The 22,628-nt window shown below is 40.5% G+C and overlaps 1 protein-coding gene across 1 annotated transcript in view; it reads right to left on the reverse strand.

Annotated features, from left to right (window-relative positions):
* The window catches only part of DNAJC1 (DnaJ heat shock protein family (Hsp40) member C1), a 251,823-nt gene that overhangs the window by 4,531 nt on the left and 224,664 nt on the right, over positions 1 to 22,628 (reverse strand). The window contains exons 10-11 of the mRNA XM_027847908.1: positions 6,574 to 6,622; positions 982 to 1,430 (exon numbers count right to left, since the gene is read on the reverse strand). Coding sequence (XP_027703709.1) covers positions 982 to 1,430; positions 6,574 to 6,622 — 498 coding nt within the window. The remainder of the gene's footprint in view (positions 1 to 981; positions 1,431 to 6,573; positions 6,623 to 22,628) is intronic.

The following is a 22,628-nucleotide window of genomic DNA, read 5'->3' on the forward strand; positions in this document are numbered from 1 at the left end:
GACCCAATTAGGAGAGTGGGGATATTCTCCGAGGTACAGGGATCCTGAATCTTGTGATTTTGTAAGAAATTTTGTTTTCACTGCACATACCTAGTGCTTTCAAAGAAGATGATAATATATCTGACTTTTTTTTAGGTATTTTGTAGCAGGGTTGATCTTAGATTTTAGAGCAGGGAGGATCCTTTAACTAATCCAGGGGTTCTTAAGGATTTTTTGTGTCCTAGGCCCCTTTGGCAGAAGTCTAGTGAGACCTACGGACCCCTTTTCAGAAACATATTTTAAATGCAGAAAACAAAATACAACGGAAATACAAAGGATTACAAAGGAAACCAATTATATCAAAATGCAGCTATCAAATATATCTTTTTTAAAAGTTCATGGGTTCGAGATTAAAATTCCTTGATCTAGTACATGCCTTCATTTTCAGATGAGGAAACTGAGGCCCAGGGACATCATATAACTTGTCCACAGACACAAAAGTAGTAAGTGGCAAAGCTGGGATTTGAACCCAGGTCTTCTGGTCTCTAACACCTCATTCTTTGCATTGCCTTACACTGTTTCCTCCTGATGGTTGTGCTTATGAACAACTGCATATATTCACAAGATGGCTGATCATGGTATGTGTCTGTAGGGGTAATGGGGTGGGAATTAGGGATACTATCTAGAGTAAAGCTTTCTAAATGATGTTCTCTGTCAGAAAGCAACTGGTCTGTAAGAGGACTGAGCCTATGACCTTGACTTCATTAACATTATGCTCTAATTAACTGAACTATAACAAGCACATAGAAAGATATGGAAAAGTGACAGATGAGTAATAATATAGTTGGCTATTTATAGAAAAATAAGTAGTTAGCTCTAAATAGAAGAGATAAATGACAGATGATAGAATTGGCCATAACTACAGTTTCCTCGACTCAGTACCAAAGGCAGCATCGACCTCTCCCCTCCCCTCCCCTCCCCTCCCCTCCCCTGGTAACTGACCTTAGACTTGTCTGGCACACACTTGGCGATCTTGTCCCAACGGTCCGACGTGCCCTTTGGGTACTGCTGCAGAGCCAATTCCAGGAGCTTCTGCTGGTTCTGCGTCCACAGCTCCTCGGCCAAGGGGCGGCTCCGCACTTTCCTCCTGCCCTCCTCCTCATCGCTGGCCTCGTCCTGTTCGTTGATGTCAAAGTCTTTCTGCCTCTTCCCTCTGGACCGTTCCTCTGCCTCTTCCTTCACGGTGGAGTTGGCTGGTTTGCGCCTCCGCTGCCTGGTTTCGGGCATCGTCGTTTCGCTCGGATCTCCCAGGCCGTCTCCGTGGTCCTCGGCCTCCTCTGCCACCTCTCTCTCTTCTCTCTGAGTGATGAGGTGGTCTGACAAAGTCACGGTGGCTTTTGTGGGCCTGGAGTTCTGAGCTGTGGATTTGAGTTCAGAAAGCCTAACCATTCCTGTGGGAAAGCGAAAGCTAGCTTAGATGGGACGGCAAGGTCATTTCAGGTGATGAAGAAAGCGACATTGTTAAAAGAATAGGAAGGACAGAATACTTGATGATGTGAAATAACTGCTACTAGTGGAAATGGCCTTGCCTCTTAGGAGGTGAAGAACCATGCTTTTCACTAATAATCTGGAAGTTTAATTATAAATACATTATTTAAAATGACTAAAACAATTTTGTCAAAATGACCTCAAATTTCTGTTTACTGATACTGTAAACTCCAGCAGGTAGGTTGATATTTTCTTCTGCTAAAATAATGAAACATAATAATAACAATAACCATTTGTATAGTGCTTTAAGGTTTGAAAAGCACTTTTAAAATATAATAACAGCTATGAATTATGTGGTGCCTGCATGTGCCAGAAACTGTGCTAAGTGCTTTACAAATACCTCTTTGGACCCTGACGACAACCCTGAGTAGTAGTGTTCTAGCCAGCGCACCACCCGGCTGCCTCCATTCATTAGAACATCAGTTCTACGTAGATATTAACATTTTTAGAAACATTAAAAAATGCAAATCATATTAAAAACAAAACACCTGTATCTTTAATAATAGTTTCTTACAAATAGATCGTGTATTTGAAAGCTGTATTTCCAAATGTAAGATGAAGATAATTAATGTAAAAACTCAACGTGATTCACAATTACTGATGGAAAGTCTCTGCTTTCCCCACACTTGGCTATGCCATTAGAGACAAGGAGAAGAGGAAATGGAAGCACTTATGTTTAGACAGTGTTTTACAGTTTACCAGGCACTGTGCTTACAACCCTGGAGACAGGCAGTGCAAAAATGGCCATCCCCATTTGAAAGAAGGGTTTAGAAGCAATGTGATTCACTCAGTCCCACAGCTGTTAAAAATACAAAGCCAGAACTTGGAAGCTGACTTCTGACCCCCAGCCCAGTGGTGCAGGGGATAGCGCTGGGCCTGGAGTCAGGAAGACCTCAGTTCAAATCTAGGCTCAGTCACTTACTAGCTATGTGACCCTGAACAAGTCACTTAACCTCTATTTGCCTCAATTTCTTCAACGGTGAAAGGGGGGAATAACACCTCTCTCCTAGGGTTGTTGTGAGGATCAAATGAGATGACATTAGTACAGCACTTAGCACAGTGCCTGGCACACAGTAGGCGCTATATCACTGGCAGCTATTGTTATTCTGAAATTTGTAAAAGTGCTTTTCAAACATTAAAGCACTACCTAAATGCTAGTTATAATGACGACGATAACGATGTCACTGTTTTAATGGAAGAAAACATCACCTTGTCTGCTAGAGTATGTAGGGCCAATAAATAGAAATTTAAGGTCATTTTGACAAAGTTGTTTTAGTCATATTAAATAATTTAATTAAAATCCTTGATTATTAGTGAGAAGTATGCTACTTTGCCTCCCAAATGGCAGGGGCATTTGCTCTACGAGGAGTTGTTTTATATCTACTACCCCGCTTCCCCAAAATGTCATATGAGGTGGCTTGGGCTGATGTAGCCCTCAAATACGGACAAATGTTCTCTTATATTTCCTCAGTTTTATATTTTCAAACTATGAAATTATTTTCAAATTGAAAGTTGGTCCACTGTGTCTTTGTGAGAATCTCTAAGTATCTTCCTTCCCCACAAAGCTTTCCCTTTTCAGACTCAGGTCGCCATTCATGCTTTTTGGAAGTAATTCCAGATTGGGGGCATGAGGGTCATGTATCAAGAGTAGTCATGGGACAGTGCAGGGGTGGGAGGGGCGATGGACAGGGCTGCAAAGACGATTCTAGTCTGGAAAATGCAAGAAAATTCTGGGCTTTCAGTGCTATCGATCCAAACTATGGTTTCATTAGTCATTAGTCTAAGGGACTTCCAGTGTACGAATGTCCTCCACAGCTACAGGTCGGCAACTTGTATCTAGGTCTTGTTCTCTGGTTTCTGGCTTCTCCTTAAAGAAACATGAATCAAGCACATACAGAACATTGGGAGTAGGATACAAAATTGAAAGAAAAAAGATTTCGGCCCTGCCTCATGGAGCTCACTTTCTGGTAAAAGGCTGTAGTACATACCCAAATAGTGATAATGCTACTAATATAGGATCCGTGCTGGAAAAAGGGGCAAACCAAGCCCTATGTGAGGTGAAGGGGTGATTACTAGGGGCAGTGAGGGTTGGGAACGGTTTAAGGAAGCTCCATGGAGATGGCATTTGATTAGGGCCTCAGAGGATGGGTAGGATTTCATTAGGGAGGAATGGGAGATGGGGGGAAGAGAAGAGAATTCTAGACACAGGGAAGTAATACGGGCAAAGACATGGAGGTGGGACAGTGTGGGATGTGTGGGGGATGGTGAATTGTTCAGTCCAGCTGATGTACAGCCCATGTAGAGGGACGTAGGATGAGAGAAAGCTGGAAAAATTGGGTGATACCAGATTATAGAGAATCTTCCACACGAGGTTAAGGAATCTGAAATTTCTTCTTTAGGGAAGAGGGTGCCACTGCAGACTTTTGAGCAGGAGAGTGATATGTGCTTGCCCCTGTCCAGATGCAATACTGACCTGGAAGGGGCATGACAGACATACTGGAGGAGGGAGAATAGATGTGAGAAACGAGTTGGGGGACACACTGACGGTCCACGCGTGTGGAAATGAAGGGCATGTTACTGAGATGGTGGCAGTGGGAATGGGAGGAGCGTGTGGACCCCAAAGAGATCCTAGAGGCAGACAGAACAGGGCTTGACAAGTGATTGGGCAGTGGAGGGGAAAGGCAGAAAAACAATCAAAGTCACCCAAACTCTGAACAGAATGAGGGGAACTAGAAGGGGGAGCAAGGGTTGGTTGGTCGGTTTTTTGAGCGAGGTAGGTTCAGTTTGGCACATGAGTTGGGTAGGTGATGGCGAGACATTCTGGTGAAGACCCTCGCCGTCATCCTGTGTCTAGACCCTGACCCCTCAGTAAGGACGAGGAGCTCTTGTTCTTTTTTCTCATGCCCTGTGTTCGTCTCTATGGCTGAAGAAAAGAACAGGGTAGCTCAGAGGCCTGTGGTGTGGATCACCGACATTTTCACTCAGGATGTGAAGGACAGGAATGCTCTTTGGGGGGACAAGCGGCACCTAAAAGCATTTCATGGGATCCCTGGCATCCACTCTGGCCTAGGGGACCCATTATCCTTGTTATATATCTGATCTCCAATAAACGGTGGGGCTTCAGTTTGGCTTGTGGCAAGGCTTGAGGTTCAGGGAGCAGTTTTCATCTGATGCTGAACTACTTAGATCTGATGCCCAGGCAACGAATACCTGGAGCCCCAAGTCTGTAAGCAGAGTGGGTGGGAGTTTATGGGAGGAAGGATTACAGAAAGGGTGCCTGTGCACGTATGGGGAGCTAACGAGTGCTTCTCAGAGACTGCTCAGCAGCAGCACACATGAAACCAAAACATTTTCATTTAAAATGCCTTTAAACTTTTTAAGGCCACTAAATCAATCAATCTATCAATAACTTATCCATATGTGTGTGTATATATGTATATATATGTATATGCTGTATGTATTTACTACACAGGTATAATTATCCATTATGAGATTAAAATGTTTTACATGTGGTCAGAGGGCATTTATTTCATTATTCTAGACTTCATCTTTTTATTGTTTTTCTCCTTCTGTAAATGAGTTCCCACCATCAGGGCTCGCTCTCCTTAACACTGCTTCTAGTGTTCCTCTAATGCATGGATGTCATCTCTGGGATCCACCTTAGCTCCGTCTACATTCCCTTCTCCTCTCACTTACGGGTGGGTGACCGAGCTATTGGGAGGAAATGGGGGAAAGCTCACATTGAGCTTCCTGCCCCAAACTGCTCCACCTCATTAAAATAACAATCAATCAATCCCCTAGAGAAGACAAAGGCTAGTGATCAGCCTTTGGGGTCACGTCTTTGATGAGCCTGCCTCACATAACACCAAATGGGGCCAGCCAGCCAGCAGACCCCCGTCCCCCCCACCCCAACCCTTCCACGTTTCAGACGAAACCTATCCGCTTCCGGCAGCTGCCAGGAATGAAGAGAAGCCGTCTCCGTCCAGGGGCATTGCTGAAACCACGGCTTGGGCTGGTCACAGGCTTTAAGGGACCCCAGCCCTCTTCCTTCAGTTCCTGTCTCTCTACCCCAAGCGTAGAGATGACAAAGAAATACTGGTGAGTCTGGGGAGGAAATATCTTTGGTGAATTCAAGTGTATAACAGCTTTTAGTATTCTCTTTTTGAAGGACATGTACATACGTGTGTGTGTGTGTGTTTGTGTGTGTGAGAAAGTGTGAGAGAAAGAGAGAGAGAGAGAGAGAGAGAGAGAGAGAGAGAGAGAGAGAGAGAGCCTGCACGTGAGCAGCAGAGAATATGGCTTTCATTCTGCAGCCCCCTGAAGGATGTTTTCTGAGGGTCCTCTGTGGGTCCCCAGACTGCTTGGCGCTACTGGCTGAGCGCTTTTTATCGAATGGGCAGATGAAGCAATTCTGGGCACATCACTTCCCAAAGGGTGACGCTGGCACAAGCGGAGGACCCCCCGCAGCACCCCTGCCTGGGCCAGCGTCCTCTGACAGCGGGGTCTTTGGGCCAGCATAACTCAGTCCTGCTGTAGAGCAAGGCCGTCAAACCCAGAAAGAAACAAGGGTGTACATGAGGATCCCTGCAGGTCTCACGCTGACTCAGAAAACCACATGTTAATGTTACCTATGTTCTGCTGTATTTTTTTCTTTTTTACTAAGTATTTCCCAATTCCCTTTTAATCTAGGCTCCACTCAAGAGCGCTGTAGGCCGCAGCAGGCCACAGGTCTCACAGCTGACACGTTTCAGAGGCTCACCTGACCTAGAAGTCACAAACCCAGAAGCATAAACTCCTGAAAGCAGCCCCTAAGAGCCTGCCAGTTCATCTGGGGTTACCTTGTTTACTATGTAGATAGAGATAATTGTTTCTGTGGAATTTATTTTTCATATGTTGTGTTTTCATGATGGAAGCTACACCCAAGTTAGGCACGGAATCCCTGTCCCTGAACACTCCTGCATATCAAGACCTTCATGGAGAAAGGGATTAATTATTTCTAGCAAGCCGTTGTCAGTGAATACGATAATGTTCATACTTAACACGCACCTGGGGTACACGTCACAGAATCCTTCAGCTGTTTGGCTTTCATCGTCACCTGTTTAAAAACACAAAGGCAAAATGTCTCAGTTGAAATGGCTGAGTGTTAACAACTAGAACTTAAAATTCAGAGCCACGATGCATCAGACTGCACCTGGCCTGGTGTGTCAGCCAATGAGATTTCAAAGATTTTCACAGAACTTTAGAGAGTTGTACCTGTCCTGTTCATGTGTGAAGGAAAAGATTCTCTGTGGCACAATGACCAATCCAAGGCCACTCAACTAGTGACTGAGAGAGATGGAAAATGCAGGGGTCCAGCAATTTCCCCATGAAAATTTTCTGCATTCTCTCAACATACCAGTTTATATTTTTATAAACAAGTCACTTTCTAAAAGTGAAACATCATTTAAAAATATATAAACCAAGGAGGCTATATATCTACTCTTTCTTTTCTCTTTCTTCTACCTCCAAAAAGCAAATCCTTAATCAGCTCAAAAGCATGTTTCCTCCTACCAAAAAGCATATAGGAAAAAGAATAAGACATTTGAGGCCTAGGTTGCATGAGTAGTTGGGATGCAGTCCATTCAGAATAATAATGATGAAGAAGTGGGAAACAGAGAAGGACCGAGACATTTTGGACGTCTCCAAAGAAATTCTAAAGCATCAAACCAATAGTGCAGACTGTATGGGATAAGTTGGAAAGAAAGCATGATGACATAATGGATAGACAGGTGATCTTTGAGTTGGAAGAACTGGGTCCAGGCTTTGTCTGGGCAGGTCACCGAACCCACCATCCTCAGAGTACCTCTCCAAGACTCTAAATGGCAGAACAGCGACCAGTATGCAATGGTAGAAGAAAAATGTCGTCACCAGGAGTATGCTACACCATCCCCAGTGGTAACCCAGGCCTGGAGACCCCATCCCTCCACAGCCCCCCAAGATCTAAGCTTAACTTTTAAACTAAAATGTCCATGGAGAAAAAGAATGGGAACATAATTAGTTATTCTCTAAAGTGATATTTTAATTCAAATTGCAGTGGGTTTTTTTTTTCTTTTTCACTTTGTATCAAGTCCAGAAGGAGCAGGGAAGTTAAAATTCAAAAAGAGCTGTATTTTGTCCAAGGTAAAAAAGACCAGAAGTGTGTGCACGTTTCAAAGAAGACACAGATCACCTTCCTCTGTCTTCGGATGAGTTGTAGCAAAGAGAGATTTAGGTTGGCTGTGACTGAAGCATGCACAAAGCTTTGGGCCAAGGAGAGATTCTGCTGGAGCATGATTGCATGCAAGGACATGCTTAAATTTAGACTCTCAACAATTTTGCTACATACTGGTAAGGACCCAATACATATTTTTCATTGTGGAAATACATAAATCAGAAAGAGCCGTCATTGACAGGCATTGCAGCAGGTATTAGATGTATGTGGCTGGAAAGGCATTTGCATGACTCAGGGAGAAGAGCATCTACATGTGAGGCCTTTGCTAACTCGCTACTGTTTATTGGCTTGCTCTTCCTGATTCAACTGATAAACATATTTAGCGCCTCCAATGTGCCAGGCACTGTGCTAAATGCTGGGGATACAAAGAAAGGCAAAAGACAGCCCCTGATGGGGGAGACCACACGAAGAAACTCTGTAAAAACAAGAAAGGAGAAATGTGAAATAATCCATAGAGTGAAGGCGTGAGGAATTTAGGGTGATTAGGGTGTGGGAGTAAACTGAGACCCTTTTCCAGGGCTCTGTTTTTGCCTTTATGCCTTAGGATTTGTAGAAGAATTTCCTCCAAGGACATTATGTTGTCCCCTGGCTATTGCACAAGGACAGTCTGTCATCTGCTGCAGTTTCCAAGAAATCTATACTTACATCTCAAGAACTGAAGTGGAGATAAGAGTGTGTATCCTCAGTCATTTTTGCCTGCTTTTTATCAGGGGGATGGCAATAAGTTTTTGATTGCTCAAATGAAATCTTGTCCAGTTTCCTCCAAGGCTCAGTTCTGGGGTTGCCTCCTCCATGAAGCCTTCCCTGATCCCCCTCATTGGCAGTATTTTCTCCTTCCCCTCTTGGGCTGTCCTCTATCTACTCTGTATGTATCCTGTAGCTACATCCTGTAGGTATTATTTATATGTTGTCTCTGCATTAGAATGGAAACTTCTTGAGGACTTATTTCTGATTTTCCTTGGAACTATGCCTTGCATAATAGACATGTACACGTTACTACACATAGTAAATGTTTAATAAATGCTCTTTGATTGATTCTTTAAGTTATCTCGCGTTTATGTATCTCCTGACATGTTGCATCCCTCCTGGAGAATGCAAGCTCTCTGAAAACATTTGTTTTTTTTTTTTGTCTCTGTAACCCCAGTGCTTACCATAGTCCCTAGTTTATAGTAAATGTTTAAAAATGTTTGTTGACAACGGACAACCAGAGGACTCATGATGAAACATGTTCTCCACCTCTATGTCGATTCAGAGTAGAGATCGAAGAATATTTTCTTTTTCTCTTTTTGGGGGAACATGGCTAATGTGGGAATCTATTTTGCATGACTGTAACAGGCTTTGTTTTTATTGCCCTTCTCAATGCATGATGGGGTGGGGAGAGAAATGGAGAGAATTCAAAAACAAACAAAATAAAAGTGAATTAAAAAAAACCAACAAAACAAAATGCTTGTTGACTTGGATAAATCTGCCAACAGGTCCTTGGCTAGTTGTAAATTTGGCCATCTAGGCTTGGACTTAGATTCTTCCAAAACTCTTGAGTGTCTCAGCCTCAGCACATATACTCTCACTAAAGATGCAACAAGCTCTTAGTTGGATGTCAATTTGCACAGGCCAAAATATCTTTTGCCTCAATATCTCATTACCCATTACGTATCTGTATCTCATTTTAATTTAAAAGTCATTATTCAGACTTCTATATTAATTCCTTTTTTCTTTTATACAAAGAGCTGCAAAGTACTGTTGATATATTTCTCCCTGTCCAATTGGTCTTTACTTGGTTGCAGTAAACTAGTCCTAATGATAAAAAAAAAGACTTGGCATCTCAGAGAGTTGTTTGGTGTCCATATAAAACACTTGAGTTTCTGAGATGGTATCGCCAACGAGGTTTCTCACAGAGCCACAGAACTGATTTGAGGACTCCTAGTGATATACTGTTCATGAGAATGTTTGGAGTATGTCGAGGGATAGTCTGGCCAGCCAGCGCTGCACCCTGTAGTAATCTGAAATATCGTTCAGATCCCACTGTAAGAAACAGAGCATATCAGATGCTCCTCCTTTCACCTAAGTGATCTCTATATTTTTATTTCTTGGGAAGGCAAAACCCAACACTTGTGGCATTCACTACTCAGGAGAAAAATCTTGTTCAGCTTTCTTAGCTCTGGTACTTCAAAGATTCACCTACGAATCTCAGCATCTCTGCTAAAATAGCCCTTGCCTCTGACAATCAGCTACCTGTAGGCATTTGATAAATGTTTACTGACTGACTGATTGACTTGTAATGTGGATTGTGGGAGGCAGTTAAAGTGTAATAGAGAGCATAATGGATTTAGAATTACCAGACCTGGGTGTGAACCCTAGCTTGGGCAAATTATTAATTGTATAATCTCAATATCTGCCCCTTAATATCTGAGCCCCAGTTTCCTTTCTGTAAAATGGTGATAATAATACTTGCATAACCTATCATACATGATTTTCATGAGACCCAAGTGAGAGAACTTTATAAAATGTAAAGTCTCATATAAATATAAGCTATTATTTTATGATGACCAATTCATATTTCTGTAGAATTTCTGACTTCAAATTAACCCTCATCTCAATAGAGCCATGTGCACAGATAATAATGGCCAAGTCCTTTTTGGTTCAGAGATAGGTATAGTATTATCAGAGAATCAATGATGCCTCCAGGCAGATTGGCCAGTCCCGAGATTAAGTGGCTATATAGCTGAAAACTCGATGTTTTGTTTTTTTTCTCAGGACACATCTATCACCTAGTTTCTTTTAAAATTTATTTTTTTTTTTTTTACATTTCAAGTTCCAAACTGTCTCTCTCCCTCACTCCCCATCCCTAAACTAGAGAAGGTCACCATTTGACATACATACATACATAAATATATACACACACACAAACACATGTATGTATACACACACACACACATGTATATACGTGTGTGTATGTATAAAACCATACTATGCATACTGCTATTTATTCTTTCTCTGGAGGTGAACAGCATCTTCCTTCAAAGGTCCTTTGTAGCTGATCTGAATATTTATACTACTCAGAACAGCTTAGTTATTCAAAGTAATTCTTTGAATAATATTGCTGTTACTGTATACGCCATTCTCTTGGTTCTGCTCATTTCACTCTTCACTGTTTCATGCAAGTCTTTCCATGTTTTTCTAAAATTAACTGGCTTATAACTTCTTACAGCACAGTAGTATAATATACCACAACTTGTATAGCCATTCCCCAATTGCTGGGTATCTCTTCAACTTCCAGTTCTTTGCCACCACAAAGAGCATTGCTATAAATATTTTAGAACATATAGGTTCTTGTCCTTTTTCCCTGATCACCTTGGGTCCATATTACCTTGGGACGTAGACCTAAGAGTGATATTGCTGGGTCGAAAGGTATACACAGTTTTATAATTCTTTGGCCATAATTCTAGATTGCTCTCCAAAATGGCTGGATCAGTTCACAGTTCCAATAGTGTTTTAGTGTCTCAGTTTTTCCACATCCCTTCCAAAACTTGTCATTTTCCTCTTCTGTCATTTTAGTCAATCTGATAAGTATGAGATGATATCTCAAAGTTGTTTTAATTTGCATTTCTCTAATCAACAAGGATTTAGAGCATTTTTTCATATGACTACATAGAGCTTTGATTGACTCATATGCTTATAAATTTGATAGAGTTCTATACATATTTGAGGTATGAGACCTTTATCTGAGAAACTGTCTATAAATTTTTTCCCAATTTTTTGCTTTCCTTCTAATCTTGACTATATTGTTTTTATTTGTATTAAACCTTTTTAATTTAACATAGTAAAAATTATCCATTTTACATCTCACAATGCTCTCTACCTCTTGATTTATTCATAAATTTTTCTCCTATCCATTGGTCTGATAGGTAATATGGTCCATGTTCTTTTAATTTATTTATGATATTTCCCTTTATGTTTAGGTCATGTATCCATTTTGACCTTATCTTGGTAAATGGTGTAAGATAATGTTCTATACCTGGTTTCTATCAGACTGCTTTCCAGTTTTCCCAACAATTTTTTTTTACTAAACAGTGAATTCTTATCCTAAAAGCTTAAATCTTTACATTTGTCAAACACAAGGTTACTACAATCATTGACTACTATGTATTTTATGTCTACTTTGTTCCACTGATCCATCTTTCTATCACATGTAGTCATCACACCTAGAGCCATGTCAGCTCTGGTTTCAGACAACTCTTCCTATCTTCTCAGTAACATGTATACTCTCTAAAGTTTGCTGTTATTTCATCCATCCATCCATTTACTCAAATGTTTATTCAGCATTACATCTATATAACTATCACATGCTATATGATTTCACTGTAGTTGGCACAGGGAAATGCAAATAATATGGATCAATTAAAAGACCAAATCTGATTCCATGGGACTGATGAAGTATAACTACTTACTCTGGGTAGAGAAGTTGTGGACTCTGGGGAATGATATACGTTTGGAATGAGATACATTTTGTCAGACGTAGTCAGTGGGTAAGCTTGCTTTGTATAGCTGTGCTTTGTTACAAGAGAGGACTATAGGGAAGGGAAAAGTTATTAGGAAGCAATAATGACATAAAACCCCTAAAATCACCAGTAAAACACTGAAAAAAAAGACATGAATATGGATAGATATTTTTGTGTAGCACCCTGAAATTCTATGGCATGATAATTTTCCAGTTAAGGTCTTATGTGTTATGAGAGCATAATTATTACATTACAAAAGCAGCAAGAATAATATATCTCGCAATTTTGGAAAGAGCATGAATTGTAAACAGTCACAGCAGAGAATATTCTGAAAAACAAGATAGTCTACTACCACTACATAAAAAAAATAGCTTTTGCACAAATGAAGATAAATAAATGCAGCTAGAATAAAAAGGAAAGATATGGATGGGGGGAAATCTTTGTATGGAAGATTTCTGATAAAAGTTTGATGTTCAAAATTTATAGGGAATTGATATAAATCTATTTTATTAATAGCCATTACTCAATAGATAAGTGGTTAAAGGATAGGGACACATACACAGTTCACAAATTATAAGCCATCATCTAAAAAAGCCATCATCAAGTCCCTAAAAATGCAAATTAACATGATTTGATCATCAACTCACACTCATCAAATTGGCAAAGGTGGAAAAAGATACAAAGATTCAATGTAGGAATGTGGGAAAGGAAACTATGCTATGCAGCCTTCCTAAACATCTAAAATCTATTTTTTTGGTTTAAAAATACTTATTTGTTTAACTTACAGGAGGCAATGCTTGGGGCTACTGCTCTAGCTCCTTCCCCATCTAGTGTCCCCATGGTGTTCCTAACGAGGGCTTGGAGAGCTGGACATGGCTTATAGTTTCCTTGAGGCAACAGAACGTGTTTTTTACTGTCCCTCACAAACTACTGGCCCCTGCCATAGTCTAGCATATTAGTAGACACATAGTAGACATTGTAAAAATGCTTGCTAAAAGACTGCTTCATGTGGAAAGTAGTGCTTGAGCTGAATCCAGAAAGAAGTGACGGATTTTACGAGATAGAAGAGGGAAGGAGGAGTGCATTCTAGGCATGGAGATGGGAGATGGAAGAACATAGAAGTGTGGTTCAATACAAGAAGGATGATGTCAGGAATATTAGAGTTCAGAATGAGCTGAGTTAAGACAACAGAAAGCTAGTTTCTCAAAGCTATATTGGGGAAAGAGAAGGATCAAAGAAAGGACAGTATTGCCGCTTGGGGTGAAGCAGATATGATACCTGACAAGTGAGAGAAGGCAGAATGTTCAGTTATCGTCTCTGTTTTCTCTGCTAAGAATGACCTTTGGGCTGGAAAGGACTGAACAAAAATGGCTATTGAATAGAAGCAAGGAGATGAAGGCATAAAGCTACCCTTGGTGAATTCAAGGACCTCTGACCCTGAAGAACCACATCCTTGAGCATGGAAAGAACCCTCAGCTCTGATAATGGAGCCACTGTCAGTTGGACTGGAAAGATGCTGGATCCCAGGAGAGCTAATGCAGGCCTGGAGAAGGCCAGATGTCCCAATTTGCAAAAAAAAATAAAATGGAATAGAATCTGCAAACTACAGGCCAGGGAGCACAACTTCAATTACTGACAAAGTTCTAGAAGAAAGTGATTGATTGCCAAGTGCTCACTTGGCTTCATCAGGAATAGGTCATGCCATCCTAATAAGATTTCCATTTTTAACAAGGACACTAAACCGGCAGAGCAGTGAAATATGGTAGATATTGTTTACCTAGATTTTAGGAAAGTATTTGATAAATATCTCCTGCTATTCTTGTGGAAACCATAGAGAGATGTGGCCTAGCTAACAATATGACTGCTGCATTTATAATTAAATGGCGGGAATCGAAGACCATCATTAGTGGATATCCCAGTGGCTGGTTTGTCTCCAATGGAGGAAGTGAGTCAAGGATCTCTACCCAGTCCTCTCAGCATCTTTACTTGGATGAAGGTGTACATGATATCCACATCAAATCTGCAAATGCTAAAAAGCTGGGGACATCAGGGTGCACAAAGATCATGGTAGGCTGAAGGAACTGGAATGAATCAAATTAAGCAAAAATTTATAGGGATATACATAGAGTTTCACCCTTGAGTTTAAAAAAGTCTACTTTTCCAAGGATGAGAGGGGGGAGGCGTGATAAGACAGCACTTTGTCTGGAAAAGATTTGAAGGTTTTAGTGGACTAGAAGTTCAATAAGTCCACAGTGTGATACAGCCACAAAAAAGCCACTGGGCTCGAGTTGCCTGAAGAGAGGCACAGCTTCCAGGAATAAAGAAACAATTCTGCTATATTTGGCTTTTCTCAGACTACATCCACCTGGAGTACCAACCCCACTATCTACTAGAAGTCTTTTCATAGGAAGTCTTTTTTTTTTAAACATTCATCTTTTTTTTTTTAAGTCCCTCCCCCACTGCTCCCCCCTCTCTGAGATGGTAAGCAATCAGATATAGGTTAATCATGTAAAACATTTCCATATTAGTCATTTTGAATAAAAAGACCTGAATAAAAAAAAGGAAGGAAGAAAAAGAAAGAAAGAAACAATACTACGCTTCAGTTATATTCAGACTCCATATTTCTTTCTCTGGAGGTGGATAGCATTTTTCATCACGAGTCCTTTGGTATCGTGTTAGAGCATCGTATTGCTGAGAACAACTGAGCCATTCACAGTTGTTCATTGTACAATGATGTTCTCCTGGTTCTGCTTACTTCACTTTGTATCAGATGTTCATGTAAGTGTTTCCAAGTTTGTCTGAAATCACTCTGCTTGTCATTTCTTATAGCACAATACTATTCCATCACAATCACATACCATTCCCCAATTGATGGGTATCCCCTCAATTTCCAATTCTTAGCCAACCACAAAAAGAGCTGCTATAATTATTTTTGTACAAATAAGTTCTTTTCCCTTTTTAAAAAAATCTCTTTGGGATACAGACCTAGCAGTGGTATTTGCTAGATCAAAGAGTATGCACAATTTTATAGCCTTTCGGGCATAGTTCCAAATCGCTCTCCAGAACGGTTGGATCAGTTCACGACTCCACCATTAGTGGAGTGTATTAGTGTCCCGGTTTTCCCATATCCCCTCCAACATTTATCATTTTCCTAGAAAGTCTTTCTTAATTCTAGTACCTTCCCTCTGTTGGCTATTTGCAATTTATCCTGTCTATAGCTTGTTTGCACACAGCTGATTGCACGCTGTCTCCCTGATGTGAGCATTCTGAGAGCAAGGATTGTTTTATTCTTTTCTTTGTATCCCTAGTGCTTAGCACAGTGCCTGGCACATAGTAGACCCAATAAGTGTTTACTGACTGACTGGAATATTGTGTTCATTTCCGAGTGTTATAGTTTAGGAAAGACATTGGTGCAGAGCATCCAAAGCAAGGCAATGGTGAAGAGCGGTAAATCCAAGCAAATGAAGACTGGTTGAAGGAACTGTGGATGTTTAGCTTGGAAAAGAAAAGATATGGGGGCGGGGCCGGGTATGAGAGCTATTTTCAGGTCTTTCAAGGGTGGTCACCATGGAAAAGGGATCACATTTGTTATCTTGGTCTTCAGAGGGCAGAAGGTAGAATAAAGGTGGAAGCTGAAAAGGGACAAAGCAGCTTGGGATCAGGAAAATCTCCTAACAAGTCCCCAAAGTGGGAGGCATTTTTTGGAGATGTTCACGCAAAGGCTAAGAACCACATGTTGGGCTTGCTGTGGAAGGGATCCTTTTTCAGAGATGAACTGGCCTCCGGGGTTTTTTTTCAGTTCTGAAATTCTTTGATAACGTGGGATGGTTGAGTTTGTGCACTATTTCGGTTGAATCGTCTCCTCAGAGTATTTAGTTATCCTTCTTTTTAATTATTATTATTTTTTCAATCAAGAAAAATCCACCTTTTCTCTCTCCCACTTCCTCCTTTGGGAAAGCAAGAAAAACAAAACCCTGTTTCAAACGTGTATAGTTGAGCAAAACAAATGTTCACATTGGCCACACACCAAAAAACCATGTTTCAATCACCTCACTGACAGGAAGTGGGTAGCATGTTTCATCATGAGTGCTCAGCAATCATGGTCAGGCATGGATTGATCAGTGTTCCCAAGGCTCTCAAAGTTGTCTTTACAACATTACTATCATCATATACATTGTTCTTCTGCTCCTGCTCACTTCAATCTGTATCAGTTTATACAAGTCTTCTCGGGTTTTTCTGAAACCATCCCTTTCATCATTTCTTAGAGCACAATAGTATTTTATCACATTCATAAATCATAGCTTGCTCAGCCATTCACCAATTAAAAAACATGCCTTTTGTTTCTGATTCTTTGACGCTGCAAACACTGCAAACAAAAATATAAATATTTTTGTACACATGTGCCCCTTTTCTATTTTTTTTAAATCTCTTTAGGAAAAAGATGTGGTAGTGTATTGTAGGGCTGAAGGGCATACAAAATTTAATAGCTTTTTGGGTAGAGTTCTCCAATGCTTTCCAGGATGGCTGGACGAGATCACAGCTCCAACAGCATTAAAGGGTCTATTTTCCCACAGGCATTTGTCATTTTCCTTTTTTGCTAACTCTGCTAATCTGTTGGGTGTGAGGTAGAACCTCAGAGTTGTTTTAATTTGCATTTCTCTAACTATTAGTGATTTAGAGCAGGGGTGTCAAACTTGGCCTCCTGTGTTTGCAAAATTCCTGAATGCTGTCTGAAACAGAGGAAAATATAATTGGGAAATGTTTAAAAAAATAAATATACAACACAGATAATTTAGACTCACAGAGTTTGACACCACTGATTTACAGTACTTTTTTTAATATGACTATATGACCAAGCTATGAATGTAGCTTGGATCCCTTCCTCTGAGGACATGTGCCTGTTCATATCAATGACCATTTATCAGTTGGGTAACTAGCCATTCCCTTTTCTTAAAAATGTCTTGAAATAGAGAACTTACTTAAGATGGAGATATATAAGTAGAGAACCTACTTAAGAATTATGGGTTATGCTTAAGAAGAAGCCAAGGCTCCTGAATGTGCCTCCTCCCAGGTCTAGAGATCTTTAAGAAAAGCAACAGGAAATGTTGGTCCCATTCCTCTTCCCTGACACAGCCTAGGGAGGATGATAACAATCATCTGTGCATCACAATTTTCAAACTCATCCTAGACATTTTAACTCCTAAGCTGATAATGAAAATTATGCAACTGTGAAGTTCATTACTCTCATTTGCTCATATTTATTTTTGGCTAATTTTCTTTTCGAACTTAGCACTTACCACTTGCTGAGAATTAATGTTTTTGCTTTCAAATCCAAATTGCAATTTGTTACCTGAACATTAAATAAAGCACTCAAACAGGTTTCCACCTGGTGGGAAACAGTGTGTTGTTTGTATTCTTAATATATCTTCAATCGTTCTAAAACTCTCTGGAAAGTCTGCCTCGCTAGAAGGAGCAGAAGACATTGCCACACAAAATAGAAAACACCAAAGATTCATGTAAGTTTTGAGCTCAGAAATAAAGCTAACCTCTCACATTTTACAGAAAATGAAACTGAAGCACAGAGAGTTTAAGGGCTTTGTGAAGTGCCAGGGCCAGGACTTGAACTCAGGTCTTCTGACTTGTAAACTTTTACAGATATAATGCTATCTTTTACCACTAATAAAAGGGCACTAAACCTTACTTTTAACCTGTGGGAGGGATAGAAATGTTTTTATTGCTAGTTCATGGCTAAAAAATTTTGTAACATTTATGTTGGAGATTAATTCTGAAGAATTTATTTTAGCCTATTAGGCCACCAAAACGGCTAAACAACTATCCAATCGTTATCCAACTTTCTCACTCTTAATTATATAAATAATGGCACATCTGACGGCAGTGAAAACCAGTAATTTCCCAAAGGAAAAGGACCAGGCATTTGACCATTAGGCTTCCTTACTTTTGTCATACCTGATTTTTTTTAGTTCTAAGGTTCATTTTTCTAGTCCCTGGGTCTTATACCGAATTCCATGGAGGTTGGTTGGTTTAGCCTGGAAACCACACGTGATAAAATCTTGTCTTTCATGGTTTTTTTCTGGAAACTGGGAAAAATAGTCAAAAAACAGCAGCAAAATACTAAGGGAGATGGACAGCATTGCTTTTATCTGGATAATGAACCACAATCATGGAGCATATTGTAGTTATTGTGTAAAATGGTCAGTATGAACTTTCTCTATCTCAATAACCAATTAAGATTCCTCAAAGAGTAAGTTCTTTCAGACTCCCTCTTCTTAGTTTAGGTCCCGAGCTCAAGGAGATGACTCTAAAAGCAACAAGAAGGCATTAATGTCATGCGTCAAGGACTCTTGGTGGTGGAATTGCTCCGTCTCTATGCTAGACATAGCTAACGGTGTTAAGAAAATAATGGGGAAGGGGGAGGATGGAGTAAAAACCAATTACAAACCACCTTAGGAGACCAAGAAAAGGGTTATACTTAGAATACTAAGAATGATACTTTTATAATACAATCCCTTCAACATCTCATTCTATATGATAGATTATAGTTTGAATTGAATCAGGCTCCATATTCATTCACGGACTTATACAATGCATTTTAATCGAACACTAAAAGCTTATGATGTGTAAGCCTCAGTCAGAAAGACATGATGAACCTCATCACCAGAGGTTGGCCATCAGGTGAACCAGGCAGGGAAGGCTATGGATTTGCAATACACTAACCATAGTCTCCTTCTGCTGTGCTTTTAACACTCAGATATTTGATTCGTAAGAAAACAAATTATTTGAGGAGGAGTACCTTATTTGAGCATAATTGCTGAGAAAACTGGAAACTAGTTTGGCAGAAATTCGGTTTGGATCAAAGTCTTATACCTTATACCCAATAAGCTAAAAATGGATCTTGGGCCTGAATATTATAAAATCAGAAAAAAATAAGGTACTTTTCACAATTATAGTTAGGAGGCTAATTTCTAATAAAAGAAGGCATAGAAAGGATCACAAAAGATAAAATAAGTTCAGTTCATAAAACTGAAAAGCTTTTGCACAAATAAAATGAATAGAAACTAGGATAAGAAGGAAAGTGATCAATTAGGGGCAAAATTGCATTAAATATATATGATGAAGGTCTGATAGCCAAACTATACAGAGAACAGAAATAAATAATATCAAAAGCCTTTCCACAATAGATAAGTAAAGAAATAACTTATGTATAAGCAGTTCTCAAAAAAAAATTACAAACTATAAAAAGTATAGAAATCATAAAGTGATTTAGAATCACTAAGAGAAATAGGCACAAAGGATAGGGATGGACCTCTGACTTCATTGGTAGAGGGAATTCCTAGATAAGGAAACTCCCTTCACCAATGAAGATCAGCATCTTTTCTGCAATTTATAGTGCTAGAGGATTGCTGAGAGCGCTGAGAGTTTAAATTGCGCCACCAGGTGGTGCTATTGTGCATAGAGCATCAGGCCTGAAGTCAGCAAGGCCTGAGTTCAAATGTGAACTCAGACATCTAGTAGCTGTGTGACCCTGGGCAAATGACTTCACCTCTATTTACTTCAATTTCCTCACCTGTAAGATGGGGATAATAATAGCACCTACTTCCAGAAGAGTATCAAATGAGATATTATCTCATATATTGATATTATTATTACTATAATATCTCTTGCTCAGCATCACACAGCTAGGATATGCAGAACCTGAAACCAGGTCTTCCTGGCTCCAAGGCTGTATCCACTATACCACACTACTTCTTAATATAAGAAATAGAAATAAAAAAAAAACTCTAAGGTTTTACCTTATACCCAGCAAAGTGGAAAAGATGATAAAAGGTGGGAATAGTGGAAGGATAATAACACTAATACACTATTGGTGGAATTGGAAATTGGCCCAACTATTCTTGGAAGCAATTTGGGAGTATACTAAAAGAAATAATTGACCCAGAGATCACTCAAGGAGGACAAGAATAAAAAGAAAAGTCCCATATACGCTCAACATGGATAGCAGTATTTTTTGTAGCAGCAAAGAACTGAAAACAAAGCAGATTCCCATTAATTTGGGGAATGGCTAAACAAATTGTGGTACATAGAAATAATGGAATTTTGCTGCATAGTGAGCATGTGGTGAATACAGAAAAGCATTTGAAGACGTATATAGACTAATGCAAAGTGAAGGAAGCAACAGGAAAAAATACCCAATGACTACATTGGAAAGAACAAAAAAATAATGCTATGAAATGATACGAAGCTTAGTGATGTGATAATAATCTCCCTTCTTTGCAGATGTAGAGGACTATGGGTGTGGATCGCTGCATATAATATCAGACTTGGTGGATGCTAAACTTGGTTATTTTACTGGACTGTTTTCCTCCCCCTCCCTCTTTATTCTTTGGCAATGGGATGGCTCTCTGAGAAGGAAGAGGGATATCTTGGGGAATGTAAGTGAGGTGAGTCAGTCAGCGAGGATTTATTAAGTGCCTAGTCAGTCAATAAACATTCATGAAGTAACTACTATGTGCCCGGCACTGTGCTAAGCATCGGGGATAAAAAGAAAGGCAAAAGACGGCTTGGAAGAGACTCCTGGCCCACGGCTGTCTCTTAGAAGCTTTCCTGGTCTTTAAGGCTCAGCTCAGGTGGCATATCCTCCCTGAATATTTCCCTCTTTTCAAAAAACCTTGTCTTTACTTAGCTGGGCACATGCCATCTCCCCACAATAGACTTCGAGTTCCTTGAGGGTGGGGGCTTTCCTTTTTATCTCTGAATGCACAGCCCCTAGCACACTGCCTAACACGCAGCAGGTCTGTTGAATTGAGATGAATTCACATCGCTGCCAGAGGAATCTTCCCCATATAACAGATTTGCCTCTACATCCCCGTGTGACCATCATATTCCTTTGCTCTGAGACTTCACAGATGCTTGTTACCCATCGAGACTCTGCTCCTTTGCCTTGTGTTCACAATCTGGCTCCCACCTGCCCTTCACTGTTCCATGGATTTCTCTCTCATATTTCCCCATTTTTATGGCCTTGTTTGTGATGGTCTCTACCTGGAATGTCCTCAGCACTCCTACCTCCATGTGATGAAACTGTATCCAGCCTCCATGACCCACCTCAAATGCGGGAGTGGTGGGATTGGCTCTTTCTCTTCTGAGAACCCTTTATGACATCTGTACCCATCCTGTGTACTTTGCACTGTAGTTGTGTGTGTGGGTCTCTGGCTTCCCTACTAGATTATAAACTTCCTGATGGCAAGGATGTGTCTTCCTTCATTTTTGCAACACCCTCCCTCCCAGTATAACTTCAAATGGCGGCTTGCCTTCAGGGGGGCACTTAGTCAATGTCTGCTGAATCAAAGAAAATGCTCTTCTCAGGAAGTAACTACGACTCTTGGAGGACGATTCAGTCTGTACACAGTCCATGATTCCCACCTATGGGAAAACGTGAAGCTCTTTCACCGCTATCATGTCCAGAATATCTCTGACTAATCTCTTCTCCCATGGGAATCCTGAATGGAGAGACTTTCCATTTGTCTCTGACACCAAAAGCTGTTAGTCAGCCTGGAGGATTTCTTTGGAGAAGTGGAAGTGAGGCACTGGAGAGGAAGGGGACAGAGGGGCTGGTCTTCTCTAGGGCTGCCTCAGTTTTCTTGGCTCTTTCTAGGTTCTGAAGCAGGTTCCCCCCATATAAGAGGATGGATTGATTCCCGTACGTCTTCTAGGGGAAAAAAAGTCTCTCTTCCTCTTAGCTCAGCTAGACCAAGGTGGGGGTGCCTTTCTTTTCTTTCTTTTAAAAGAAAGAAACTAATAAAAGAAAAAAAAAAAACCAAAACCAAAGCAGAGAGGGCAAGTTTATAGACCATGATTTGCTGATTCAAATTTAAGTAGTCTAGCCACGTATGAGGTTGGTTGGCACAGTTCTCCTCTCAGCTCTTTCTTCCTTGCTTTAACCCTTTACTGATGGTTAGATGTTAAATACAGATGCTCAAACTTCTAGTCCAAGATGGAGTTGCACTGACACTACGTCTAGGGGTTGTGGGAGACAATCTCTTCTAGGCCCTGCTCCTTAGTCTTCCCTGCCTCAGAGTGTGGGCCCCTAGAATAGTCCTCCCCCCACCCCCCCACAGGAAATGTGGAGATTTTTCTCGCTTCCCTGGATCTCTCTCTGGATGAGACACCCTGACCTCTTTGACTTCCCAGTGTCTCTTCCCCTTGATTTCAGACCTACCATTATCTTTTTGTAGCTCCTTCTTTACTCATCCTGAGAGTTTATTTGGATCGTACTCAGTAATTCAGGTTGATTATATCCTCTAGAAGGCTAGACTTTTTCACCCTTCTTTAGCATC

Source organism: Vombatus ursinus, unplaced genomic scaffold, assembly GCF_900497805.2.
Source record: "Vombatus ursinus unplaced genomic scaffold, bare-nosed wombat genome assembly UNPS02005459.1, whole genome shotgun sequence".
Lineage (NCBI taxonomy): Eukaryota > Metazoa > Chordata > Mammalia > Diprotodontia > Vombatidae > Vombatus > Vombatus ursinus.